General features: G+C 60.6%; 2 protein-coding genes across 2 annotated transcripts in view; one reads left to right on the top strand and one right to left on the bottom strand.

Moving 5' to 3' along the window:
• PTCH2 (patched 2) overlaps positions 1 to 18,690 on the top strand; it is a 20,910-nt gene extending 2,220 nt beyond the window's left edge. The window contains exons 3-24 of the mRNA XM_069022334.1: positions 8,096 to 8,285; positions 8,403 to 8,472; positions 8,697 to 8,788; positions 10,749 to 10,944; positions 11,037 to 11,158; positions 11,430 to 11,577; positions 11,808 to 11,939; positions 12,017 to 12,172; positions 12,296 to 12,388; positions 12,475 to 12,600; positions 12,680 to 12,798; positions 12,906 to 13,311; positions 13,399 to 13,711; positions 13,970 to 14,112; positions 14,201 to 14,381; positions 14,886 to 15,169; positions 15,682 to 15,819; positions 15,945 to 16,087; positions 16,357 to 16,456; positions 16,855 to 17,100; positions 17,244 to 17,648; positions 17,752 to 18,690. Coding sequence (XP_068878435.1) covers positions 8,096 to 8,285; positions 8,403 to 8,472; positions 8,697 to 8,788; positions 10,749 to 10,944; positions 11,037 to 11,158; positions 11,430 to 11,577; positions 11,808 to 11,939; positions 12,017 to 12,172; positions 12,296 to 12,388; positions 12,475 to 12,600; positions 12,680 to 12,798; positions 12,906 to 13,311; positions 13,399 to 13,711; positions 13,970 to 14,112; positions 14,201 to 14,381; positions 14,886 to 15,169; positions 15,682 to 15,819; positions 15,945 to 16,087; positions 16,357 to 16,456; positions 16,855 to 17,100; positions 17,244 to 17,648 — 3,803 coding nt within the window. The 3' untranslated portion in view covers positions 17,752 to 18,690. The remainder of the gene's footprint in view (positions 1 to 8,095; positions 8,286 to 8,402; positions 8,473 to 8,696; positions 8,789 to 10,748; positions 10,945 to 11,036; positions 11,159 to 11,429; positions 11,578 to 11,807; positions 11,940 to 12,016; positions 12,173 to 12,295; positions 12,389 to 12,474; positions 12,601 to 12,679; positions 12,799 to 12,905; positions 13,312 to 13,398; positions 13,712 to 13,969; positions 14,113 to 14,200; positions 14,382 to 14,885; positions 15,170 to 15,681; positions 15,820 to 15,944; positions 16,088 to 16,356; positions 16,457 to 16,854; positions 17,101 to 17,243; positions 17,649 to 17,751) is intronic.
• BTBD19 (BTB domain containing 19) lies at positions 17,779 to 26,768 on the bottom strand. The gene is given in 10 exon segments (XM_069023228.1): positions 17,779 to 19,958; positions 20,101 to 20,226; positions 20,422 to 20,553; positions 20,876 to 20,944; positions 22,220 to 22,279; positions 23,789 to 23,842; positions 24,255 to 24,492; positions 26,523 to 26,632; positions 26,635 to 26,730; positions 26,733 to 26,768. Coding segments are annotated over 10 exon segments (1,056 nt in total). The 3' UTR covers positions 17,779 to 19,823.

Here is a 26,768-nt window from a genome sequence, read left to right as displayed (position 1 = left end):
TCAGAGCCTCCCCTTGTCCTTCCTGACAGGGCTCTTCCCCTGGGAGTGTGCACTTGGGGCAGACCCCTCTGTGCCTTGCTCTTGGGTGGCACAGCCCCAGTGTCCTCAGGCGCTGGCACAACCTGTGACCGCCAATGATGATGTGTCTGAGATGGCTTTAGTCCCATGGGGTCCCTGGCAGGCACGCATGGGTCAGGATGCGGAAGGAAGGTTTGCAGTGACACTTTCAGTCTCGTGTATCAGCTGTGGAGCTGCACCCCATAACCATCTGTAGGTCCTGGCCTCATTGCTGGTCTCAGCTTCTGCATTTTCTGGTGAGATCAAAGCATCCCCCCTGTATACCCTGCCCTGAGCACTGCACCCCATCCTGCTGCTGTGGTGATGGGCATTATCAGGGGACAGGAGGGCCTGGATGCCCCTGGAGAGCGGGACACAATTTCCCAGACTCTGTGGTTGGATCCAGAGCACTTGAAGCTGCTGTGGGTTTTTTCTCAGCCCCTATTTTCTCACATTCCCCGGTGTGTGGCAGGGTTGGAGTGTGCATCCTCTGCAGTGAGCCTGGTACCACTTTGCTGGGCTGAAGCAATGCAGTTCTTGCTCCTTGGCTGGAAAAGTTGGTGTCCCATCAGCTTGGTTCCAAAGGTTTGGGATCCCCAGGGTCCCTGAGCTCCTGCCTCCTCTGGGTCTTTGAGATGCTTGTGGGAGTGTGGTTCATCCTAGCCCTGAGGCAGCGCTGTGGGATGTCTAAGGGGGCAGGGTATGTGCGCAGGGAATCCCAGGCCCATCATCCTAGCCCAGTGAGTCCCAGCTCACGGGCAGGGGTGGTTTAGGGTTTCAGGAAGCCTCTGGCCACTGTACCTGATCACCTGCCTCTGCCTAGCCAGGCTGAGGGATGTAGGGTGGTGATGCTCCAGCCCAAACCGCCTCACCCAGGTGAGGTCCCAGAGCTGCAGAAGCAGAGTGTGACCCTGTGCCAGACAGTCCCTGCTGCAGGCTGAGCTCAGCCCTCTGGGAGCTGGGATCCTGGTGAGTGGGGGAGGGAAGGGAGCTGCTTCCCATGGGAGCATGGTGCTGCTGTCCCATCCCCCTCCTCCCCAAAGAGGGGAGCAGGGTGGGGCAGCCCTGTTCTGGCCCCATGACTGGGGTCAGCATTCTGGCCATGCTGATGGTATGTCCTCCTGAGCCTCGGCTGTGACCCCAGCCACTGTGGGAAAGCAGAGGGTCCCCTGTCCCAGTTCTGGGAATGTCCTTAGACCAGGGAGTTGGCTGAGGGGTTCTTGCAGTGTTCTGGGGTTACGCCTGACCTGCATCCCTGTTTGGGAGATGGAAGGAGGCTGTGTCACCCCATAAATTGGACTCGACTGTGGAAATGTTCAATTAGGCTCCTCCGAAGCAATTAGCCACTTGGAGGCTTTGAAATCCCGGCTAGCGGCGAGTGTTGAGTTACCTCTAGACACCTGGCAGCTGTTCCTGGCTCTCCCAGGGCGTCTTTAGGGCCAAGGGGCCGGGGAGGCAAGCTCTGGGCAGGCAGAGCCCTGGGTGGTGAATGGGTCTGCCTGATTTATAGCGCTGAGGGCTGGTTCAAAGGAAGGCCGGGTTAATTCCTAACCGGAACAGCCGAGCGCCCCGCACAGCCGTCGCGCTCTCAAAGAGCTGCCGAGTCTCCCTGGAGAAGACCCTGTCCCTTTCTCGGAGGGGTCATGGACACCCCAAATGTGCTGATGGGATAAAATAGGATTCATCTTATGGGGGTGAGGGGAATTTACTCCCTTGTTCTCAGCTTGGGGCACAAAGCTGAGACACCCCCAACCCTCTTGGCAGTGGCTTTTGTCCTTCTTTGATCTCTGCAACAGTTCTTGGCACAGGGCATCCCCTCCTCGGCACCCAGGACAGGGCTGGGATGCAGCCTGGAGCTCCCCCCGTGGCAGGGCAAGACGGAGAGGAGACACTGGCTGACTCTCTTTGCAGAGAGATGGGCGTAGGGAATGGGAAAGCCACAACAGGAAGCCAAGGACGGGGATTGAACGCCCTCTCCGCTGTCTGTGTGGCCCCTCTTCCCAGCCCCTGTCCCCACTGTGCTTGGTGGGTCCCGTGGAGGGGTGTGGGACAGCAGCAGTGGGGCTGAGTGGGATGCCACAGCCATTCCTGGGTGGGCACATGGAGAGGTGGGTGGTCTCGTTGCTGCCGGCGGGTGGGTTTGTGGGGTGGGATGTTTGTGCAGGGGCTGAGAAAGGAGAGGGTGAATCTGGGGGGGCTGTGTGGGGCTGGTACTGACAGGTTGGGGGGTTCTAATGGCAGTTTGTTCCCGTGTCTGGGGCAGCAAGATGCCTGCTGGGATCTGGCCAGAGCCGGCTTCACTCCTAAGGGGTGGCTTCTGGATTGCCATGTCCCTGCTCTGTCTCCAGATGGGTGTCCTGGGGAAAGAGGGTCCTCGTTTTTCTTAGGGTGTGGTGACACAGGTATTGCTCTGCGGGAAGAGAAGGGACAGCCCAGGGTCCTTGGGGACTGTCTTGCTTGGCCTGGTGGGATTTTTCCTTCAGGACCCTGCTGTCTTCTGTTTGCAGGGTCTGGGTATCTGTGGGGACACTGTGCCCCCATCCTCAGGGGCTTGGAGGAGTGAGAAGCAGCTGGGATGTTGCTGCCACGAACTGCTGAGGTCCCTGTTATCCCAAAAACCTGCCTGCCTGGCTCTCCCCTCTGCTTCAAAGTCCCCTCTGGCTCTGAAAGAACCTTTCTTCTCAAGAAGGGAGGGGGGAGAAGGAAGCTCACCCAGTAGCCCCCCACCCACCAGAAGATGGGGTCCAGGCAGTTCACCTTTATTTATTTATCTTTGGGAGGTGAGCGCAAAACCTCTTGCTCTTCCTTTTCCCTTCCTTGACAGCTTGGTCAGCTTTTTTGGGCTGGAAAATTTTGCTAATTAACCCAAAGAGACTGGAAGACTCTTTACAGATGGCTGTGGCTTATCTGCCCCTATCCATTTTGCTTTGCTTTTCAACTTATATATTTTTTTATTTCCTAGAAAGTGTTTTTCCTTTTTCTTTCCCCTCTTTTTTTTTTTTTTTTTTTTTTTTCCAACTTGGACATATCTACGGACTTAGGGAAGGGGCTCTTTTTTTTTGTGTGTTTTAAATGTTATTTGGCGGCTGGGAGGGGGCAGCGCCAGGGCCCAAGAAGAGGGTTTTATTATCTGCCTCTCCCTCGGGCCTGGAAAAGTGGTCTGAGTTCAAAAAATTCATTTCTTGCCTGAATGAAGCCAGCAATGTGGAAAAATTTCACCATTCAGAGGGGGATGAATGTATGTTTCAACCACACATTAAGTGACATTAGCAAGCAGTGGAGTGCCTAATGTGGCCATTTTTCACAGCAGCCAACAGAGGGGGTGATTAGCATAATTAGTACAGGCAGCCCTATACATATGGAAATGGCAAATGCCTAAATGCCAACACCAGTGGAAATTTATGTCAATGCTGACAGGAGTCTTAGCGGTGAATAGTTCCCAACTGAATCCCCTCTCCCCCCCCCCCTTTTTTTTTTCCCCCTCTCTCTCTTTTTCGGGGGTCGCGCTGTCCCCTCGGCGCTGGCCGGGGCGGTGCGAGCTCCCGGCTGCCCCCCTCCCTGTGCTGGGAACCGCCGCCCCCCGATTTGGGGTAATAAAGACATTAATTTAGCTTTGCCGTTAAACAAAAGACTTCGGCCGGGGCCGGCGGCTGGGGAGCTGGCCCCAAACGGGCCCTTTCAGCCCCTCCGCCGCTGGCTTTTTGAAGGCATCCCCGTCTTCTGCCGCCCCTCTTGACTTAGTTGGGAGCCCCTTCGGTGGGGCTGGGTTGAGTTGGAGGTGCTGGGGCGGCGCCGAGCCCTCGTCCGTCCCTTGGTGCTGCTGGGGGCACCCATCTGTCACGCAGCTGCCCCCCTTCCCGGGACCAGCCGTGGGGTGAATGGGGCCGGGAGGACGTGTTTTGACAGGATGGGGCCGCCGGGCTTTTGGCGAGGCTGGCGGTAGCGGCCGGGACAGGTAAAAATGGCTCTTTCAGTGTGCCCTGGGCGAGACTTCCTCCGGAGCAGCATGGGTCCTTTCACTGCCTCCCTAATCCAGCTAATCCGCCCCACAACACTTTGAAGGTGGCCTCCGGCTTGCACGCCGCTCAGCACGGGGAAGCTGCAGCCGAGGGATGCTTGGGGCGGTGCCTCGGGACCCCCTCCCACCGGGATACGGGATAGTGCTTGAGTTGCAGGATGGTTCTGGCATCCCTCTGAAGCCCCCGGGGCTCTAATCACCCAGGGTGGGCATCTCTGCCAGCGGGATGCACTCAGTCTGTGCCGCTGTTTGCCCCCGTGGGTGCCTCTTGTAGCAGTGGGGGTGCTGCAAAGGGGGTTCCCCATGGGGATGGCTTTTCCCAGGGGATCTCAACCTGACCTTGCCCCACTCCCAGCTGTGCCTTTGTGGTGGTTTCCAACCCTAGCACTGGGATGTTGTGCTGTAGAAAGGGGGCTGCTCGTCAAGTCCCTTGCTAGTGGGCCCAGCTGGAGCTGGGGTCAGGGCTGCAGCATCCCCTGTCATCAGCTGTGCACCAGCCGAATCTGGGACTCAACAACGTTTGTTGCCACATCCCGTAGCCCCATGATGCCGAGCAGGACAGGGCCTGGTTTTTGGGGGCCAAGCGAGAATGCATACCCAGGAATGTTCCCTCCCCGCCATCCTGTCCCACCCAAGTCACCCGAGTGGTGACAACACTGGCAAGTGTCTGGGTACCATCTGCAGTGTGGTGGCAGTGCTGTTGACCATGGCCTCAACCCACCCTGAGGGGACATAGAGTGGTCTTTGCAGCATGTGTCTCGTGGGGAGACACCGGTGCCTCTCTGTGGTCCCCAGCACCTCCCACATCCCTCCCTCGCCTTCACCCTTGCCAGGCAGGGAGGGCTCCGTGTGGGGTTGGCAGCCTGCCCCGACCCACTGCCCTCCCCGTGCCACCCAGACACGCTGCCCTGGCACACTCAGCTTGCTGCCCCCCACCCTTGGGTGCTTGGAGACAGGGCACCACGAGCTTTGTCCACCTCCTGCCCTGGGAGAACATGGTGGGAGGTCCCCTTGCTGTCATAACCAGCCGGGTGGCTGTGAGGGGGCCAGCCCCAGGCTGCGGGGCTTTGCAACTGCGCTGCGGGCAGCAAGACCTGGCATGGGCTCATCTGACCCCAAACCCTCTGAGATGAGTCTGGGAGGTTCTGGCTGCCCCTGGGGGGAATGTGGAGTGAGCTTCCAGGGCAGGGGGGCAACACAGGGGCTGAAGCTCTGTCTTGGCTGGAGCAGCTGAGGGCACAAGTTGGTCCCACTGCGTGAGGGTGAGCTGGCTGCAGTGCCTGCTCTGGGTCCTGTGCCAGGAGGATTTAGGGAGCAGTGGCAGGGGAATGGCTCAGGCAGGGTGGCCGGGAAGGGGGCAGGGAGGCTCCGGCCCTGCTCTATAATTTTGTGGCGGATGCTGTAATTATGGGGAGGGCTCCCCCCGCGTGGCCTGTGGATGGGAGGCAGCCGCACACGCAGCCGCCCTCGCTGCCAGGGACCCTGTCCCGTCCTTGGCATCCACTCTCCCTGCTTGGGCACAGGGGGAGCCTGCTCTGCACCCTGGCTGTTTGAAGTGCAAGTGGGCATAGGGTCCCAATACACTGTCCAGCCTGAACTGCTCTGAGCCTGCACCCCGTGACCCCCCCAGCATGAAACCCTCAGCCAGTGGTACCAAGGAGCAGTGCCCACCCCAGCGAGGATGCTCCTGCAGGGCATGACTGCCTCGGGGCACTGTCCTGCCCCCAAGCCCTGCTGTGGGATTTCGGGGGGATGTGGAGGTCCAGGGCAGTGAAGCCAAACCCTGTCGGGGAGCAGAGCAGGCTGTTAGTAAGCAGGACCGGACGCCTGATTGGAACCAGAGAGCCCTTTGCATGAAAAAGCCAAGGGCTCCCTTTGTTAATTGGAATTTTAAAAAAACCAACAAAACAACAACAACAACAACAAAACAACACAACAACAACAACGAAAAAAGGAAGATTTTACATACAGTCCCTCATTAACGTGCTCATTGTTGGTATCGGGGTGCCCCCCCAGCCTCCTCCCGGGCCGGGGGGCTGCGTGCGGCGTGGGGCGTCTCGCCCCGCTCCCGGGCTGGCCGGCCGGCGGGCGCGCGCCCGTTTGAAGTGTCCTTGGCAGCCCTGTGTGCGCTGCCTTGTCTTTTCATGTTGCTCTTTGGTTAATTAGGGTGTTGGAATTTGAGGCTTCCTCACGGCCTTTGAAGCTTGCTGACGGCTCGAAGTGCCCTGTTCCAAATTAACACTAATTACAAGGGACGGCTTTTTATTTTCTCTCTCTTTTTTATTTATTTTTTTTTCTCTCTTTAATTTTTCGGGGGGCTCGCCCCCACCCCATGCTTGCAGATGTGTGGCTCCTCCCGCAGCCGCGCTGGGCGGAGATGCCGGCAGGGCGTAGCAGGATGCATCCCCCGGGAGCAGCAGCGCTGTCGGGCACCCCCTCATCGCTGTGTCCCACCTCCCGCCCGGGTTCGGCGTGGGTGGCATGGCTGAGATCAGAGCAGCCTGGCGCACCTCCTGCCCGACCTCCCAGCCTGCTGGGAACGGGATGGGCGTCCCACTTCCCCCCCCCCCCCCCCGCCCCGACACCCACCCTCCCTGTGTCCTCATCCCCTCACCCTGGGTGCTGCTATCCCCTCTGACACACACACAAAAGCCGCGGCCATGTCCCCCCCTCCCTGTCCCTGGCACAACCTCTATCCCAACTGGCATCTGATGGACACCAGCTGCTCCCTGGCCCAGCCAGGAACAATAAAGATGCTTTGCCCTCCCCATTCCCAAAAAGCAGGGGAAAAAAAAAAAAAACCAAAACATCAACCCATATAATAAGTCATTAAAAGGGAAGATTCTGCTCCTTATTTGCGGTCTCGCTATGGCCTCCTCGGTGCTGGCGGGGGGCCAGGCCCGCCGGGGCCCCCGCCTCTTGCTGGGGGAGCGTCCTGGTGCAGATGAATCGTGACCTCCCCCCGCTTTCCTGGGGCTGGGCAGGAGCTGGCCTCACCCCCGCCAGCAGCACTGCCTTGGGATGCATCCCATGCTGGGCATCCTGGGGTACTCCAGTGGGTGGCACTGGGATGGAGGCTACACCCCAGATGTGCCAGAGCAGCATCCCTCCCACCCTGGGCAGGGGGCTGGGAGCAGGGCAGCCAAGTGCTGCACTTGGGAGGGGTCTCAGGATCCACTTCCCACCCTCCTCCGGGCTGTGTTGTCTCCCCTTTGCTACGCCAGGAGGGATGGGAGCCCCTCACTGGAAGGGGATGGGGATAACTGTCCCCAGGATGGTGCTCAGCCACACAAAATGCCATGCAGGGTTTGGTCCCAGCCCCAGCCACGTTGGCTGGGAGGGGATTCCTCTTCCACGCCGAGGCAGCCACAAATGAAGTTGGCGGCTTCAGCCGGAAACCTTGGCCCTGCTGTGCTCGGAGCTCTCCTGCTGCTGAAGGGGAACACATCCCAGAGCCTTGGCAGGGAAGAGTGATGTCCCCAGCACCACCTCCCTCCCCTGTCCCCAAACCTCTCGTGCGGCAGCCTACACCTGCAAGGACTTTGGGGTGCCTGCCTCTCCCTACACTCATTCCCGGCCTGCCTTGGGGTGCCATGCAGGAGCTGGGCTAGCTTGGGGTGCCCCCATTTTCGCTTCCTATGTTGTGGGCTGGTTTTGGGCATCTGCAGCACCCACCACAGTGCACAGGTGGGAGTGGGCAGGTTGGGTCTGCTCTGCTTCACCAACCATCTGTCTGTGGGTTTTTTCTGGGAAAAGCAAATCCAACAAGCTGTTCAGGTGCTGGGTACTGTGTTGGTGGGAAGGGGGATGCCTGGTCCAGTGTGTCCTCAGGTGGTCCCTGTTTGGATCCCTTGGGTGTGAGCACCCAGAGGATGCAGCAATTGTGGCACCATCTGATGCTGCGCGGCCTTGATTCCACTCATCCCAGTCCCTGGGCATCCTAGTGGGCAGGACAAATTGGTGGGATGGGGGCTCTGCCTGCCCTGGCACTGACAGGGCACATCATGGTCCCCTCCACAGCGGGCAGCCGTGTGAGCCAGGAGCTGCGCTACACCAAGGAGAAGTTGGGCGAGGAGTCCGTCTACACCTCCCAGATGTTGATCCAGACCCCGAAGAGGGATGGGGATAACATCCTGACGCAGGAGGCCCTGCAGCTCCACCTCGAGGCGGCCCTGGCTGCCAGCAAGGTTCAAGTCTCACTGTACGGAAAGTGAGTCCGGCTCCAGATGGGGGACGGGGACCCCCACCGTGCCCGCACATCCCCCTACCCTTTGTCATGTCCCCGGTGGGATATGCCCATTCTCAGCTCCTCCTTCTGCCTTTCCAGATCGTGGGATTTGAACAAGATCTGCTACAAGTCGGGTGTCCCCATCATTGAGAACGGCATGATCGAGAGGGTAAGTGCTGGTCACAGATGGCCCCCGGAGCCGCTGGGGGTGGCTGTTGACCCACGGGATCAGTCCATCAAAGAATGGCAGTGGACGGGCTGTGGTGGGGACAGGGCTTGTCAGCCCCAGGTGCTGTGAAAGCACTGCTGGCTGGATGTGGGAAGGCCCAGCAAGGCTGGGGGAGACTGTGGGTCTGATCCCTCCCTGCTGACCCCTTGCATCTCCTCCTACAGATGATAGAGAAGCTGTTCCCCTGTGTGATCCTGACACCACTGGACTGCTTCTGGGAGGGCTCCAAGCTGCAGGGAGGCTCAGCCTATCTCCCGTGAGTGTGTGTGTGGCACTGTCCTGAGGCGTGGGAGGGCCATGGGTGGGAGCAGGAGCTGGGGATGCTGCCGAGGGGCTGTGCTTGACCTCCCTTTGCAGCTTGGCTCTGCCTGCTCTAAGGTGCCTCAGTGCTGCTGCAGCCTGTCCTGCTCAGCCCTAGGTTGGTCCCACCACCATTGCTGTCTTGCTGGGTCAACACCCTGGGGACAGGTCCCTGTCCTCCCCTGCCTGGCCTCGGTGGCACAGGTAGGGCTGCACTGCTGCAGGGGGGCTGCAGCCCGCAGGCAGGAGCTGCCCATCCCTGCCATGCCGAGCTTTCCCACCAGCCAGGGATGGGGATGCGGGGACAGTGGTTGTGCTGCGGGCAGTCCCTGAGGCTGCTCTCCTGCCCCTGGTAGCGCTTTGTGGGTGCCACGATTGTGAGGGGGCACCCACGCTCCTGAGCTGTGTCCAGGGGTGCGGAGGGCACAGAATTCCTGGGCTGGGTGGCGAGTGACTCCCAGCCAGCTCCTCGCACCACGGTGGTGGGGCTGGGGACCCCGGGCTGGGCCAGGGGAGCCTCCCCCACATTCCTTCTGTTTACGGGTGTGTTTGTCCGGGAGAGCTGGGGCGGCTTGTGCATTGTCAGTAAACGCAGCCCTGTGCTTTCTCATGCTAATGCTGCTCTGAAAGCTGCCCCTTGCCAAATAGATGAAATAGTGGCCTTATTCAGGCTGCTGTGGATGGGAGGAGGGGGAAGGGGCCGCAGCATCCCCAGCCAGGACTAGGGGGCTGGTTTTGCCCCCCCAACACCTCAGGTTCTCCCCATCCCAGGCTGGGGGAACTGCAGGGAGCAGGAGCAAGTGGGGCTGGGGTGTCTGTGCCCAACGGGATGCTGGTGGCATTGCCTGCCAGGGTGGGCAGCGTCCTGGGCCTGGGGTACGTGGCAGGCAGGGTGGCACCGGAGCAGTGATGGGACTCAACTCTCCTCGCAGCCGAGTGAACGGGTACCCAGGCGGGCACCCCGGCTGAGTGCCGGCCAGCCCATGGGGACTCGTCCCCCTTTTTAACGCCGAGGGGTGAGCGGGGCGGGAGCTGGGAGAACAAAGAGCAGCAATCTGTGGAAAGACAAAGGGATTTGCCCTGGCTCAGTGAAGCAAGCGAAAGCAGATAAAAGGGGCTCTCTTTGGAAGCAGCAGCAGCTCCGGTTGGTATGTGGGAATCTCGAGCGGCCGGCTCTGGCCCAGCCAGCCTTCATGAATTATTAGGCTGTGTTTCTCCCCAGAGCCCACACTTGCTCGGGGCTTTTTCTTCCCCTCTTTGGAGCACTGGGCTGGGTTATTGGCTTTTTTGTGTGTCCTTTCTGTCCTAAAAAAGAAGCCAAGTGAGGCTGGAAGCTGGCCCCCAGCTCCCCAGGCTGGGGTGGAGGGAGCAGAGCATCTGCAGGCAATGGGAAAAACCCTTTTCCTGGGTATCCAAGTCCTGTGGGGTCCTGCTGGACCTCCAAGAACCTACTCCATGCCCAGCACTGTGCTGAGCCTCCAGGACCTCTGCTGAGCCTCAAACTCTGAAGCCTGGGGGAAAATGGCAGGAAGGGCTGTAAGGGATACCAGGAGCTATTGCCTGCCTGCTCCCCTCTATCAAGATGTTAGCCCACGGGCAGTAATCGGCCTGACTGCTCACACAAAGCGGGGCCAGGCAGCAGGGCCGGCTCCCCCCGCTTTGTCCCGGACTAACAGGATCAAGCACGCTACTTGACTCGGGGCATGGCCTGCTGCGGTGCACAGGGCACGGGGGATGCTGTGGGCGGCCCCGGGAGGGGGTAAGGGATGCTCTGGAGACTGATGCTGCTCGTCTGCATCCTCACATCCTGCCTTTGAGGGCACCCCCAGCATCCACAGGATGGGTTGGCAACGGCGGTGGTGGTACTGCATGTGGTTTTGGCATCCCCCATGACCCCAGTGCTGCTCTCTGCCCAGGGGCCGCCCAGACATCCAGTGGAGCAACCTGGACCCTCTGCAGCTGATGGAGGAGCTGGGGCAGTTCACATCCTTGGAAGGCTTCAAAGAGCTGCTAGACAAGGCAGAGGTGGGACAGGCTTACATGGAGCGGCCCTGCCTGGATCCCCAGGACCCCCAGTGTCCCCCCAGTGCCCCCAACAAGCAGAGCCAGCAGGTGGGTCACAGTCATGAAGACCAGCATTGGGTGTGGGGGCTTACTGCTCTCCTGCCTGCCCCATGATCCTGACACCTCCCCTCCACCTGCAGAGCCCCGACATCCCGGCTGAACTCTCGGGGGGCTGCCACGGCTTCTCCAGGAAGTTCATGCGCTGGCAGCAGGAGCTGATTTTAGGCGGCACAACCAAAGACTCCCAGGGCAAGCTGCTACGGTGAGAGCTGCTGTAGTGTGGACATCCTCAGGCACAGGGCAGGACACCTGCCCTGGCTGCAGGAGGGGCTGTGGGGCTGTCTGGGAGGTTGATGTGTGGGGCCAGTGAGCAAGGCAGCACTTTGGAGCAAGGCCGGGCAGGGAGGCAGGATGCCTGGGTCCTCTCCTGGGTGTCTGTGATGGGGATGGGTGCTGTGGGGTGGGGGATGGACCCATTCCTGCATCCTGGGGCGCTGCAGCCGGTCCCAGCGAGGTGCGTGCCTGTCCCCCAGCGCCGAGGCCCTGCAGACCATGTTCCTCCTCATGAGCCCCCGGCAGCTCTATGAGCACTTCAAGGATGACTACGAGATCCATGACATCAGCTGGAGCGAGGAGAAGGCGGGAGCCATCCTGGAAGCCTGGCAGAGGAAATTTGTGGAGGTGAGCACCAGGAACAGCCCCCACATGGGGCTGGGCAGGGGTGAGCCTGTGCATGGTGTCCCTCTGTGCCCAGGTTTTCATGTGGCCACAGGTCCTGGCACTACTCTCTTGTGGTCCGGTGGGTCCCTGGGGACTGTCAGTGGTGATGCTGACACCCTGAATGGCTCTGGGGCGGGTGTACTGTAGAGCAGGGGGGTCCTGACTCCTCTAATGGGGTGCACCTCTGGCAGCTGGCACAGGACTCCATCCCTCCCAACGCCACACAGAGCGTCCACGCTTTCTCCACCACCACGCTCAACGACATCATGAAGTCCTTCTCTGACGTCAGCGTCATCCGGGTGGCTGGGGGCTACCTCCTCATGGTGCGTGTGCCCCTTCTCAGTCCTCCGCCAGCCCTCCATCGCCCCCCTCTCCCTGCTAACCCACTGTGCTCTTCCAGCTGGCCTACGCCTGTGTCACCATGCTGCGGTGGGACTGCTCCAAGTCCCAAGGGGCTGTGGGCCTGGCTGGGGTCCTGCTTGTGGCTCTCTCCGTTGCCTCTGGCCTGGGGCTTTGCTCACTGCTGGGCATCTCCTTCAATGCAGCCACCACCCAGGTATGTGCTGGGGAAAGAGCTGGGTACTGTGAGGTGGGCAGGACCCTGGGGGCTCTGGGGTGGCCAAGTCCCCTCTCAAATGGTGGCCATGTCCCTCTACTGACACCAACTGCTCTGTGGCAGGTCCTGCCCTTCCTGGCCCTCGGCATTGGGGTGGATGACATGTTCCTCTTGGCTCACGCCTTTACTGAGATGAGCCAGCACATCCCCTTCAAGGTGAGCACTGAGCGCTGCCCGGGAGCTTCTTGGCTTCCTCCTGCCTCCCCATGGTCCCTCTCACCACCCCTTCTCTGTCCCTGCAGGAGCGGACGGGCGAGTGTCTGAAGCGCACGGGGACCAGTGTGGCTCTCACCTCTGTCAGCAACATGATCGCCTTCTTCATGGCAGCCCTGGTGCCTATCCCTGCTCTGCGCGCCTTCTCCCTCCAGGTAGGGACATGGTCCCTTTCCAGGGGATGGGAAGGGATGGCCGGACCCTGCTCTGATGTGTGTCCCTCAATACCTGCAGGCTGCAGTGGTTGTGGTGTTCAACTTCGCCATGGTGCTCTTTGTTTTTCCTGCTATCCTGAGCCTGGACCTGCACCGCCGGGAGAAACGCCGGCTTGACATCCTCTGCTGCTTCTACAGGTATCAGCATCAGGCTGGCTGGGATGGGTCTGACCCCAGTGCTCTCTCTGTCACTGGGGTGACTAAACATCTCCTTCTCTCTCTGCTCCTTCACTTTCTCCATGCAGCCCTTGCTCCTCGCGGGTCATCCAGATCCAGCCCCAAGAGCTTGCTGACGCCAACGACAACCACGCTTGCCACCCATCTCCTTATGGGCACCCTGGCATGGCCACCAGCACCCAGATCACCACCACCGTGCAAGCCTTCACCCGGTGTGACCCCTCAGGCCACCACATTGTCACCGTCCTGCCACCCACCTCCCAGGTGTGCACCTCACCTGCTGTCCTCCTGCCGCACGCTGACCCTTTGGGCTCGCAGGTCTTCGCCCCATCCAGCTCCACCCGGGATCTGCTGTCCCAGCTGGATGAGGCCAAGGGTGGGCGGGAGTGTGTCCCCCTGCCCTTCTGTCGCTGGAGCCTCGCTGACTTCGCCCGGGAGAAGTACGCCCCGCTGCTCCTGCGCACCCGGACCAAGGTGAGGTGGGGGCAGCCCTGGTGGTGGTGCCACTCAAAGCAGGTGGGTGGCACAGGAACCTGCCTGACCAGCCTTCTGTCCCCACAGGCGGTAGTGGTGGTGCTGTTCCTGGCGCTGCTGGGGCTGAGCCTCTATGGCACCACCATGGTGCATGATGGCCTCTACCTGACGGACATCGTGCCACGGGACACCAAGGCACACGCTTTCATCTCAGCCCAGTTCAAGTACTTCTCCTTCTACAACATGTTCATTGTCACCAAGGGTGGCTTCCATTACCCGGGTGCCCAGGCTGCCCTGCTGAGTCTGCACCAGGCCTTCAGCACCGTCAAGTATGTGGTGCGGGAGGGCAACCGCGACCTACCCAAAATGTGGCTCCATTACTTCCAGGACTGGCTACGAGGTGAGGGACATGCCTCTTCTCCATGACCTCCCCTGCCTGACAGTCCTTTCCCCAGCCTGCATGCTCCCCACTGGCCTGGGAATGCCTTCCCTTGTGTGCAGTACCATGGGGAGTGTGGTTCCAAGGTGCCCAGCACTGGAAGCCGAGCCCTGGGGTTTCTGTGCCCATCCCTCTGGCACCACACTCCCTGGGCCACATGGGGTGGTGTGCAGGGTGGTGTGTCCCCAGGGATACTCATCCCCCATGCTGCATCCCCAGGGCTCCAGGCCACCTTTGACAGGGACTGGCAGGCCGGGCGCATCACCCATGACAGCTACCGCAACGGCTCCGAGGATGGGGCACTGGCCTACAAGCTCCTCATCCAGACTGGCAACAAGAAGGAGCCCTTCAACTTCAATCAGGTGAGTAGTGACAGGGCTGGGCTGACTGGGCTGGGGATGACTCCACCCCAGCTGCCCAGCTCATGCCTGCTCCCGGTCTCTCCTGTAGCTGACCACGCGGCGGCTGGTGGATGAGAATGGCATCATCCCCCCTGACACCTTCTACATCTGCCTGACGGTGTGGGCCAGCAACGACCCCCTGGGCTTTGCCGCCTCCCAGGCCAACTTCTACCCCCCACCCCCTGAGTGGATTCATGACAAGTACGACACCACGGGCGAGAATCTGCGAAGTGAGTGAGCATGGTGGGCTCCCCAGTGCTCCTCTGCCCCCAGCATCCTCCTGCAGAGTACCCCACTCCCCACACCTTTTTGCCCTGAAGGGAAACCCCCCACATCCCTTACCCCATCAGGTAAACTGCCTTGCTTCCACATGCTTCACCTTCATCCTCCTGCACCCCACGCCCTGAGTAACCCACCATAAATTCCCTGTGCCCTTAGCAACATACCCCTGCTCCAGCCCATGAGCATCTCACTACAAAGAGTAAGCTGCTAATGCACAAAAATCCTGCATGCAGAGAAATGCCCTCCTCCTTGACCCCAGTCTGATCCCTACACACTCCCCAGGCCTGCGTTACCCAGCCAGGCATCAGGCTGCCCAAGATGCACTCAGGCTGGTGTGACTGTAGTGCTCTCATGCTGCCTGTACATCCATACTGCCTGTACTGGTGGATGAGAATGGCATCATCCCCCCCGACACCTTCTACACCTCATACTGCCTGGGATTTCCTCACCAGTCCCAGCAGCCCAGCCGCTGGAGTTCGCCCAGTTCCCTTTCTACCTGAGCGGGCTGCGTCGCACGTCTGACTTCGTGGAGGCGATTGAGAGCGTACGGGCCATCTGCCGGGAGGCCGCCCAGCGCCACGGCGTGCTGAGCTACCCCAGCGGCTACCCCTTCCTCTTCTGGGAGCAGTACATTGGCCTGCGGCACTGGTTCCTGCTGGCCATCAGCATCCTACTGGCCTGCACCTTCTTCGTCTGCGCCCTGCTGCTGCTCAACCCCTGGACCGCCGGCATCATCGTGAGTACGCACCCTGATGCATGGGGATGGTCCTGATGAGTGGGGTCGGGGGCATCCAGCCTTTCTCCCATCCTGCTGAGTGTCCCTGAGTACCTGCTTCATGGGAATTGGGTGATGGAGTGGGCAGGGCCACCCTGGGGGAAAGGGACACCCATATGGGAGTGGCAGTAGGTGGGGGACTCTGTATGGAGGGATCAGTTATATCCTCGATGAAGGGAACAGGGGGCCCTGGAAACATCCAGGTAGAAGAATGTGAGGGGAACACCCATATGGAGGTGGCATATGGAGGGGTCAGGGAACCCGTTATGAAGGAAATGTGTGTAGTGGGCAGGGGTTTGATGACATCCATGCAGAGCAGGGTGAGGGCTACGCCCAGAAAATGGGACAGGACACCCCAAATAGAGGGAAAAGGGTCAGTGAGTGAGGCTTCCCTATATGGAGTAGGATCAGGTTTGCCAGGGAGAGGGGACAGCCAGTCAAAGCCATCCCTCACTGACCCCACCACCCTCCAGGTCTCCATCCTGGCCATGATGGCTGTGGAATTGTTTGGCATCATGGGGCTGATGGGCATCAAGCTGAGCGCCATCCCCGTGGTCATCCTCATCGCCTCGGTGGGCATTGGTGTGGAGTTTACAGTCCATGTGGCCCTGGTGAGCACAGGCAGATCCCAGTTTCCACTCCCTGGCACCCTCATCCCCTTGGCCATGTGCTGATGGATGGCCCATCATGGGTGGCACACAGGGACAGCCCTGCATGACATTTCCATCCCACTCAGGGATTCCTGACAGCTGCGGGGAGCAGGAACGTGCGCTCAGCCGCAGCACTGGAGCACACTTTTGCCCCTGTGATGGATGGTGCTGTCTCCACCCTCCTGGGTGTCCTCATGCTGGCTGGTTCTGAGTTTGACTTCATCATGAGGTGAGCACTGAAGAAAGGTAAAGCAGCCACTTGCTGCCCTACAAAAGCCTTGGCAGTGGGGGCTGGTAGGTGGGGCGGCCTCCCGTCTGGTGGTGGGGATGTGGGGCAGCTGGGGAGGATGTCTTGCTGGGGACTTCCATTCCATCTTGCCTGGAGGCTGGGGGAGACATGGCAGGGCCAAGGTGTGTGGCATGGGAAGCCATATTTGGGATAGGATGTGGTTCATGATGGCTGTGCCTGCTGACCCCGTGTGCCTGTGGCCCCATCAGGTATTTCTTTGCGGTGCTGACCATCCTGACGCTGCTGGGGCTGCTCAACGGGCTGGTGCTTCTGCCCGTCCTGCTCTCTGTCATCGGGCCACCCCCTGAGGTACAAGACCCCTCCATTCTGCCTCTCCCTGGTCCTCCCAACCCTGTACCCACCTCTCTCCATCCCCCATTGCCCCTCTCCCTGTGCACCTTTCGCCCTTTATCCATCTTTGCCTTGTCCAGTCCCAACCTCATCTCGAACCCCAGTCCATCCATTGCCTGGTACCATCCCTCCTTTACCTAATCCTTTCTCTGACCCATATCCTACTTGCCCCATACCTACCTGACCCTGTTCCGGCCCCATCCCATGCTCAACTTCCCCCATCCCTCCCTGATCCATTTGATCCCATCCCTGCTTCACCTGGTATCACCTGCATCCCCATCCTCACATCAGCCCATACTCCCTACTTCTCCATACTCCTCTGTCCCTGGCTCCTCTGACCTGTCTTCTCTCCCCAGGCATCCCTGGTGGATAATGGCCCCTGCCTACCCCCACCGGAGTCAGTACCCCCATGCCTGGGCCCTGGGGCAATGTATGTCCGGCGAGCTCCAGCCTGGCCCGCCACCTTCCCTGAGCCCTCGGACACAGAGCACTACACGGAGAGCGTGGGGCCAGGCAGCCCACGGGGACCCTTCATCGTGCCCCCCGCCCCAGCACACATCCTACTGGAGGCTGGCAAGGACCCCAGCTTCCCCCGCATCACTGTGAGTGTCTCTGCCCATTGTGGCATTGCCAGCTCCCCTGCATCCCCAGGGAGAGGGTCATGGATAGAGTTGGGGGATGGGGGCTGGTGGTGTTGCCAGAGGGATGCTCACATTCATCCTCATGCTTCACGTTCCCCCTCCAGGTGCTGAAGCCCTACAAGGACAGCCTGGAGATTCAGGGGAAGAAAGAGGCTTCTGGCCCTCAGCCTGCAGCCCCCCTGCCCTTCGGGGAGCCGTGCACCACCCTGCCCCGAGAGCACCCGCAGCCCGGCCCGCCAGGCACCCGGCCAGCCCCCCCCACAGCCCTGCCCACCTACAGCACCCACCTGCAGGGTCCTGCCGGCAGCTACACCACCGTCACGGCCACTGCGTCGGTGACGGTGGCCCTGCACCCCACACTGCCTGGCTCCTACCCCAACTTCAGCCCTGAGGGCTTCACCAGCAGTGAGCGGGACTGCCTGGACGAGCCCAGCACCAGTGGCACTGCTGTGCCTGACACCTTTGAGATGCAGAACATGGGACACCACGGGGCAGGTGCCCGGCGCTAGGTGAGCTTGGGGACACCCTACCCAGGGTTGGTGTATGGCAGCGTGGGGGTGTGAAGTGGGTGTGGAGGGACCCAAGTGACCTCCCAAATCTCTCTCCCTGCAGATTGCTGGTTCCTGGGCAGAGTATCTCCCCAGCACCCGGTGGGCACAGGAGGGTGCAGAGCGGGGTCGCCCGCGTCGTGCTGCTAATCGCCGGAGCGGTCTTGGCTGAGGAGGACCGGCCCCCCTGCACCCTGCACCGGGGCTTGGCAGGGCAGGCTGGCACTTCTATGCAAGCTGTGTGCAGGCCATGCCGTGCCCGCGTGTCCCTCACCTGAGGCTGTACCGTTGGTGCCATGTCTCGTCACCCAGGGCTTGGGGTTATCCTGCCCTGGGCTTGTTGCCCCCCAGAAATGGAAGCACTAACTCCCCCCTCTGTTTCTGGAGCTGCTGGCAAGGTGGACTTGGTGCCATGCCAGCTCCCCCTCTGTGGGGTCACTGCCTGCTACCCATCACCTCCTCCCGGGACTACCCATCCCGGGCCATGAGCTGGGGTACCCCAACAGGGTGCCCTGATGCCCCCTGTCCCGATAAGGGGGCAGCCCCAGAGCCAGCTATGCCCTGGCGTGCCATGGGCAACGCCTGGGGTGGGCACCCTCACCTTTATTTATTGCAAAGGGAAACTATCTATAGAGAGATATATATTTTTAAGCTTATTTTAAAAGATTTATTTCTCAGCCTACAGCCTCGCCCGGCTGCCCAGGGTGCAGGCAGGGAGCGGGCAGACCCTTTGCCCACTGGAGGCAGCAGGAACCCGGGGGCACAGACCTGTTCATGCCCCCACTCCACGGGCAGCTCACCCTTTCCAACATGCTAGTCCGTGCCTCAGTTTCCCCAGCGGCAAGGATGGGAAGGCTGGAGATCATGGATGTGCCACAGTGGAGAAAGGGAGCCTGTTGCTCCCCAAAGCACAGGCGGGGTTTTGGAAGGGGAAGATCCTTGGAGTGGTCCTTGCTGCGCCAAGCCCCTGAGCTGTCCCATGATCACAGCCTCCCCCATGTCACACTCGTGCTCTGCCCAGGGGATGGCACAGGCTTGAGCACGCACAGGACAGTGCATGCTGATGTGGGCTCCCACGGTGCCACCAGGCACATCTTGCTGGGAAACCGTATTTCTCACCGTGTCCCCGTGCAACGGGGCTGTCCCTGCAGCCAGCCCCTGTCCCCGTCCCCATCCCGGGCACCGTCCGCGCCGTTACCCAGCACTTTAACTCCAGCGGTGTTTGCCGTGCCTGCGGCCCCAGCCCCCCCAGCCCCCCAACACTGCCGCTGAGCAGGGGTGGCCTTGGGGACCCTGTCCCCGTGCCAGGCGTGGGCACGGTGGGCAGCCCTTCCCCCCCAACACGCCATCTAAGTTATTTATATCAAAAAGAGCAAAGGTTTATTTTTGTAGTTTGTACAGGCGGTAGTGGGGACCGAAGGTTTATTTTTAAAGAGTAAATATATATATTATATATAAATTACCTGCTGTGTCCGGCCCTTTCTCCTGGGGAACACAGCTGGAAGGGGGATATGTGTGCTTGAGACAGACACAGCTCTGTGCACACACACACGATGGGGGGTGCAAGGGGGGGCTGCACGCTGTGTGTAGAGTGTGTGTGGCACATGGGGGGCTGGCAGCCTGTCCTACGTGTGTGTGGCCTGCTGGCAGGGCTTGGGGGGCGCGGGGGATGGGAGCCTGTCGGTGCGGCGGTGCGTGCAAAGATGCCCGTGTGTCCCCTCCTACCTGCCCGCCTCCAAGCCCCAGGGTCCCCGTGCCCTTGCCCGGGCAGGTGCCGGATCCCTCTCCCGCTGCAGCATGGCCCCGCTGCCGGGGGAGGGCAGCACGGCCGCGGGGAAGGGGGAACTCATCTTGGGTCCCCATCCCGCAGGGATCCCTGCAGCCCCGCCACTCTGGGGTCACTGCCTGGGCCGCCTGCAGTGTCCTTGCACCCATCACATAGCCCAGATCTACCCTACCCACCGCCCCTACATCAGTTTTTGGGGTGACCCAGGCATCCTGCCCTGGCCCTAACGCTGTGACATGGGACAAAGCACCTTATCGATGCTCTTGGCCACAGAAGCATCTGTGCCCAGCCCCACACCCTGCTTCACTGCAGAGCCCCCGGTTGGGCTGGACAAAACTCGTTGCCAGCTCCTACTTGGCGTGTGGCTCGAGGTGACGGTGATGGTCACGGGGCCGCGTGCCCCGGCGGGGACAGCAGAGGTGGGAGGGCACCCCACTGCCCTTCCTCAGTGCGTGGGCACGCCAGGCTGCTGCGATGCTCTCCACCTGTGGGGATGGGGAGAGGGATGAGGGCATCAGCATGGCCACAGCATGGTCCTCCCCAGCCCATCCTGCAGCATCCTCGTGCCCCTGGAGGTCAGTCAGGAGCTAACCGGGATGAGGATGCTAAGAACAGTCAGCAGCTCACCGGGATGAGGAGGTCCTGCTGGTTGTAGCTCTCCAGTGTCACCAGTTCGCTGGGTGCCAGCAAGGGCAGACGCAGCTCCCTCACGGGCAGGGCAGCCACCTCTGGCACCGGACGCTCCAGGACAGCCTGTCAGACATCAGGATGTGAGGGATGAGGCCGGTGATGTTCTGGGCACCAAGGGAGGCAGGGGCCTGGGGGGAGTGACACAGCTTCTGTGTGCATCACAGAGCCCTGGGCTCAGGGGTAGGGTGCCTACATTCCCAGCCCAGGTTGGTGGGGGCCCAGGCACCCGTGGGTGGTCCCTGCTTGTGTGACACTCACCGAGCTGACGTGTGCCCACTCCCGCACAGCCTGCACCAGGTCCAGCTCGTCCACAGCCAGGCGGTCACTGCGCAGCACCCGCGCCAACACCACGTCGGAGAGCTCACGGAAGCCCTGTGTCCGCACCACTGCCTGCCAGCACACCACAACACCGGGCACTGGAACCAGGACCCCACACAACCACCACCCCCATCCATCAGACACATCCTGGTGCCATCCCTGCCTGGCACCCCAGCATTCCCCAACCCAAACTCCAATCCCCTGGCACTCCAGTACCCCCCAGCCTGCCGCTGCCCGTCACGCAGCATTTTCTCTCCAAATACCCTTTGCTCCCCTCCCAGCCTCCAGGTATCCCATCCTTAGGGGCCCTGCTCCCTCGCCTCATGCAGTGTTTCCATGCCACGTGCCCCGCCATGCCCTGGGGTACCCCACACCATGCTCCCCCATCACGTACCGCCGTGCAGCCCTCGATGAAGGCCAGGCAGTGCTGCTGGAGGTCCACCTGCCCATAGGTCACTGCAGCCTGTGAGACAACACAGACACTGCAAAGGGGTCCAGGGCAGGAGGGACTCCCTGCCAAAGCCCTACAGAAACATGGGCACTCTCAGGGACACAGGTGAGGCAGACATCCTTCTGGGTTGGGTACCACAGTGAGAGTGTAGGGAGGAAGGGACACCAAGGTCCCCTCCTTTTCTGGCCTACACCACAACAAATGTTCTGGTGGCTCTAACGCACACAACGGTCACCCAGCCCCACCCTCAGCAGCACGTGTGATTTTCCACCACTGCTCAGGGACATCACACAGCCCACAGTGGGGGAGAGGCCCTGGTGTTGTTCTCACAAGGTCACACTGCAGGCATGTGAAACCATCAGTCCCCAGTGCTCCTTGTGTGGGCACAGGGTCAGCTTAAAGGGCCTCCACAAGTGCCCCAGGCCCCTGGTGCCAGCCCCAGCCTCACCCACAGCTGCCATCCCTCACTGCACCAGGAACTGGGGGTTGCTCCCATTTTCTCCCGGCTCTACTGAGCAATGCCTGTCCCAGGGCTGGCACGGCCCATCTGGTTACCGGGAGGGCATGTCCCTACCCCACAGCTGTGTGTGGGGTACTTGGGACCAGCACAGGCAGGGTGAACATCACCTCCCCCTCCACCACAGCAGGGGACCAGCGCTGACGTAAGTGGGGAGGGAAGGCAAGCTGTTTTCTTCAGGTTTGTTTTGTTCTGGGGTTTTGGGGTTTCTTGTTTTGTTTCCTCTGGACCAGTTTTAGCTCTGTTTATGTTGCAGTGGTCTGGCATCACATCTGGCTGGAGCTCTGTGTTCTGGGGCAGGCACCTCACCCCAAGATTGTTTCAGCTCATGGGAGATGAAACAAACTCCCCTTCTCAGGGGAGCAGCCTTGGTCCCACCAAGTAGCATGGCCAGGGCCATTAGGACCTTCCCAAGGCTATTTTTAGGTGCCTCACCTCTCAGCAGGGGTTTTGGGACTGGGCTCCCCAAAACCCAGTGCCTCCCAGTTTCATGCAGATGATGACAAAGCCCTGGCACTGGGCAGTTCTGGCCAGCCCTGCTCAGGGCAGTGTGAAGACACTTCTCTGCCAGGCTCTGGTGGCCCCACTGTCCCTTGCATCCCTGGTACAATCCTAGTGGTCTGGGAGCTGTCAAGGCAGCTGCCAGGCCACGGGTGAATGGGAAATCCTGCCCACTGTCCAGCTGAGAACAGGAGGGTCAAGTCTGCTCCTGCCCCAAAATTGTACAGGTTATTTTTAACCCTTTGTGACCCTTCTGGTGTCACTCTCACCTGCAGGGCCTCGCAGACCTGCTCCACACTCAGTGTGTCCTTGATGAACTTGACACAGAGCTGGAAGGCAGACAGAGAGAGGGTGGGCAGAGGGAGGGACACAACCCTGCCATCTGCCCACACAACTCTCAGCATCCCTGAGCTCCCAGCACATGGAATATGGCACCTCCAGCCCCTCAAGGGTTTCATAAGCAATGGCCTGTGGGATGAGGTCTTGCAGTGAGGATGTAGGCAGCCAGCTTGGCCACTGATGGAGCCAGGGACCAAGATTGATGTGACCAAACCCAGCCAATCTGACAGCCCCAGGCAGGTCCCCAAACCCTGTCTACAAATGCCATCTATGTTCTGCCACAGGGCATAATCCTGGTGCCAGCTGCAGTGCATTGGGTGACCTCAGCTTTGCCCCAGCCCTGCCTGCCAGCTGTGCTCTGGCTGTGACTGCTGGGGGACCAGCATCTCCAGCTGCATCCCATACATGGATGATGCAGGTGGGATGCAGCCAGACCAGCATGTTTATCAGTGAGTGGGACGTCTCTCCTGCCTATCTCAGCTGCCTACCAGAATCTCTGGGAAACCCAAGGGGATGTGACATGCAGGGAGGAGCTGGCACCTGGGGCAGAAGGGCCCTGAGTCATTGGCAGGAGAGATATGAGGTCACCCTGCAGCTGGGCACACTGCCATGGTTTCCCCAGCTGTCCTTGGTCAGCCCCTTTCCCTCCCATCCCTCCTCTAGGCAGGTCATCCCCCTCAGGATACATTTGCTGGGTGGTGGGGTGTGACTCATGTGACAGGAGCACTAGATCCCCCTTTCTGCTATACCCCTTATATCCCTTCCCTGCCCAGACAGCTGTTTGACAGCTCTGTGCCACATCTGGGTTTTTGCTGGGCTTGTTCCCACAGGTCCCATCCCAATGCCCTGGCAGAGAGGAGCCCATGATTCCTCAGCTCCTGAGGTACTTTCCCGGCAAGATGGGGAGGGAGGGGAAGTCTGGGTGTGAGATGGCAAGTCACGTGTACAGACAGGCTGTAATTCAGGAATCAGGCTGATGACGTGGCCTGGCTGTCCTCCCCAGCACCGAGCTGCTCCAGCTCCCTGCCCCCTCCTTGTCCAGCTCCCACCCTTCCTCTCTGCTCCCTGCTGCCTTCCCAAAACCTTCCCACCCGAAGCAGCATCCCCTTGGCAGCACCACAGCTGGGGTGCTGACTGCGCCCAAGGATCAGGGCTCTCTTTAACTGCATCATCCTGTCAGATGACCGGAGAGCACGCGTGGGCGATGGCACAGGGGCTTTCCTTCTGACCTTTGCTATGCAGGAGATGTGAAACTCCATGTCCTTCCCCATGATTTCTCGGGATTCCCCTGTGGGATTCCCAGCCGCTGCTGCACCCCGCCCAAGGGGGATCCCACTGGAGAGACCTTCCAGGATCGAGAAGCAGGGCCAAGCCTGCATGATGCACCATGGTGCTTTCCTCAGAGGCACCTCCAGCTACCAGCCATGCAGGGATCATCTTGGGGTGCTGCCCAGTCCGGGGACACTCAGAGACCACTGTCCCCAGCCTAAGGGTCGTACCTTGCACAGGTCCTGCAAGCCATACTCCACTGATGAGGTCAGCACCTCCAGCGCCTGCAGGCAAGGGGGACCTTGTTAGCATCAGTGTGCAGGGGCATGGACGGGCAGAGCAGCCCAGGGTAAAGGGCAGGTGTGCTCCTGCCTCCATGGGAGCTCTCGAGTGGGGCATGGGTAATAAGGCTGCTGCATGGAGAAAAATTTAGGTCTCCTGCTGTGGTGTCCTCATTCCCACCATCCAGGGTGTGCACAGCCAGATGTCCCAAGGCTGGGACAAGGTGCTCTGGACACCCCACTGTGCTGGGTTGAGACCCCACACATTCATTGCACTGTTAGCCAGCCAGAGAACATCACACAGACCATCTCCTCCAACTTTGGCACACCCAGAGCTGCAAAGCACCCCCTTCCCCTGCATCCCCCTCTTGTCCCTCCCATGTCCATTGCCCCCACCAGCCCCATTCCCACTCACGATGTGACTGTTGAGGGTGACACTGTTGGTGTAGAGGAACTCGATAACAGCCAGGAAGACCTCAGGCTGCACGTTGCCCAGGATGAAGGGGCCCTGGGGTGGGACGCTGCTGGAGGAGTCCTGGCTGCCCACTGGCGCCTGGCCGAGCATCCCGCGGAACGCCTGGCAGCGGCACGCCAGCACACAGCGGTGCGCAAACACCTTCTGCTGCTCCCGGCCCACCACAAACATCACATCACTGCAGGGGAGAGGGGACCGTGAGGGACACACTGCCTGGAGAGCAAGGGCACGGCCTGCCCTGGGCTGGGACAGGGCACACAGGAAGGGACCTGCTGAGTGCCGGTCACAGTGGGGCAGTACCCTTTAATTTTAACCCAGGGGTCTGTCCCAACAGGGGCACAGAGGAGAGACCTTGTTGGTGGCTCTTTCCAGTTATTTGAATGCTGCAGGCAAGGTGAGCAAGACAGGTCCTCTGGCAAGCACGGAGAGCCCTAGGTACTGGCACAAAGAGCCCAGGGTGCTGGCACCGAGCAGGGCAGAGAAAGGCAAGGACAGCTGGAGAAAGTGACTTTCTCTTTTGGCACAGCAGAGCCAAGGCAAGTGTGGCTGTCACCAGGATCAGCCTCCTTGACTCATGGGAACTGACTCATCGTCTCAGGGATTTGAAGCCTCTGGCATAGCTGCCAGCAGGGCTGGCACTGGCCCACCCAGTAGGGCAGCCTGTTGCACACATTGGGACACAGGGCCCATCCTATTGCCCTGATCCCCTATAACACTCCTCTCCCTAAAAGGGTTCCCCAGCTCCATGGCCCCAGGAAAGGGGGGCAAGATCAGGGGAAAGGAAGCAGGCAAAGGACAGGGAGTCTCCAGCCTGTGTGCACCTGTGGCCATGGCCCATCCATCCCCTTGTCCCTTCCTCCATCCCAGCAGGCCAATGAGCAGAAGGTGCCACCCAAATTCTGGCTGCCATGAAGACATGCACAAATCCATGGCCTGACCCTCAGAGTGCCCCACAGGGAGGTGAATGTGCCCACCAGAAGGAAGGACATCTGGGCCATCCCAAGTGTCTACCAGGAGACACACAGCTGGGGCAGGATGGGTGGTGTGAGCAGAGCCTGATGGGGCCTCCATGACTGCTACTGGAAGGGGGACCGTGATAAACTGTTCTGTGGTTGAGGTCCACAGGCCAAGAGGGGTAAGCAGAATGCAGGATACAGGCTGTGATACGTGGGATGCCAGCTGTGATTACGGCATGCAAGGTCTGGGATGCAGGACACAGGCTGCAGGATGGGTGCGGGATGAAGGTTGCAGGATGTGGGATGCAGAACAAAGGCTACAGAGTGTAGGCTGTGAGGTACCGACTGTAGGAGAAAGCATGCAGGATGTGAGATGAAGTAGATGGATGAAGAACACAGATTTCAGGTTGCAGGATGCAGACTGCAGGACGTTAGATAAGGGCTGCGGGTTGCAAGATGCGAGCAGCAGGACGTAGGCTGAGAATGACCAGGCACTGCCAGCCACTCCCCCACTGCCTGGTGCTGTGGCTGGGGGGTTTTCACTGGGATTTCTCTTCTAGGTGGCCAAAAATTTCAGCAGGAATGGGGATTTCCTTAAATAGCTCTGGTGTTCCTTAGATAGGCAGGGCAGGCCTCAGCAGGAAGCGGGTGAAGAGGACCACAGCCAGGCAGGACATACCATGGAGGTGAGGGAAGCCAGGGCAGCATCTCCATCTCTGCTCCCTGCTCTGGCAAGCAGTAGCAGGAATGCCAAACCCTGCGAGGAGGGATGGCTAGGCTGGCGAATGCCCTCCAGGGAGGTTGGAGTAAAGCACCAATGAAGCCAGGTGGGAGAGGAACTGAGCAGGGAGGAAGCTGCCCCTCGGGAGTTCAATGGATGCAGCACCCCAATTCCTGGCACGGGCAGGAGCCCCGGCACAGGGTTTATCCAGGGACACTGCCTTGCCCTGCTGGCACCATGCCTAGGGACAGAGGGGGTCTGGGCACACCCGGGAACTTTCCCTCCTCCTGAGAGATGATGGTTGTCCAGGATGGGCTACACCTGGGCAACCCTGCACTCCTGTTGTCATGCGGGTGTGTGGGGAGTGCTGCACAAGCCACGTCGGCCCCACCAGCTGCCCGGGGCTCCCCGAGCTTGCCTGCGGGCCCCAACCCCCCGGCAGGGAGGGCTCGGGGCTGCGGGAAAACAGCACGGAGCAGCCGCCGGGGGTTCGGCGTGGCTGGGGGGAGGCGGCACGGCCCGGGCCCTCACCTGAACTGGGGGTTGTTGACCAGGGTGCGCAGGGCAGCGGTGAAGGCGGCCACGTCGCCCTGCAGCCGCGCCGAGCAGGGTCCGGCCATGGGCTGCCTCAGGGAGCGCGGCGGCGGAAGGCGGTGCGGGCAGGCGGGACGAGGCGGGAGGATGGCGGGAGGGAATCTGGAGGCTGTCGGGAGGCCGGCCAGCCTGGGGAGGCCGCAGGGAGGAAGCCAGCACACTGCGTCGTACGACACGGCCCAT

This window comes from Aphelocoma coerulescens, chromosome 8 (genome assembly GCF_041296385.1).
Source record: "Aphelocoma coerulescens isolate FSJ_1873_10779 chromosome 8, UR_Acoe_1.0, whole genome shotgun sequence".
NCBI lineage: Eukaryota > Metazoa > Chordata > Aves > Passeriformes > Corvidae > Aphelocoma > Aphelocoma coerulescens.
Note: the sequence above shows the minus strand (reverse complement) of the source record. Positions and strands in the feature narration are given on the sequence as shown.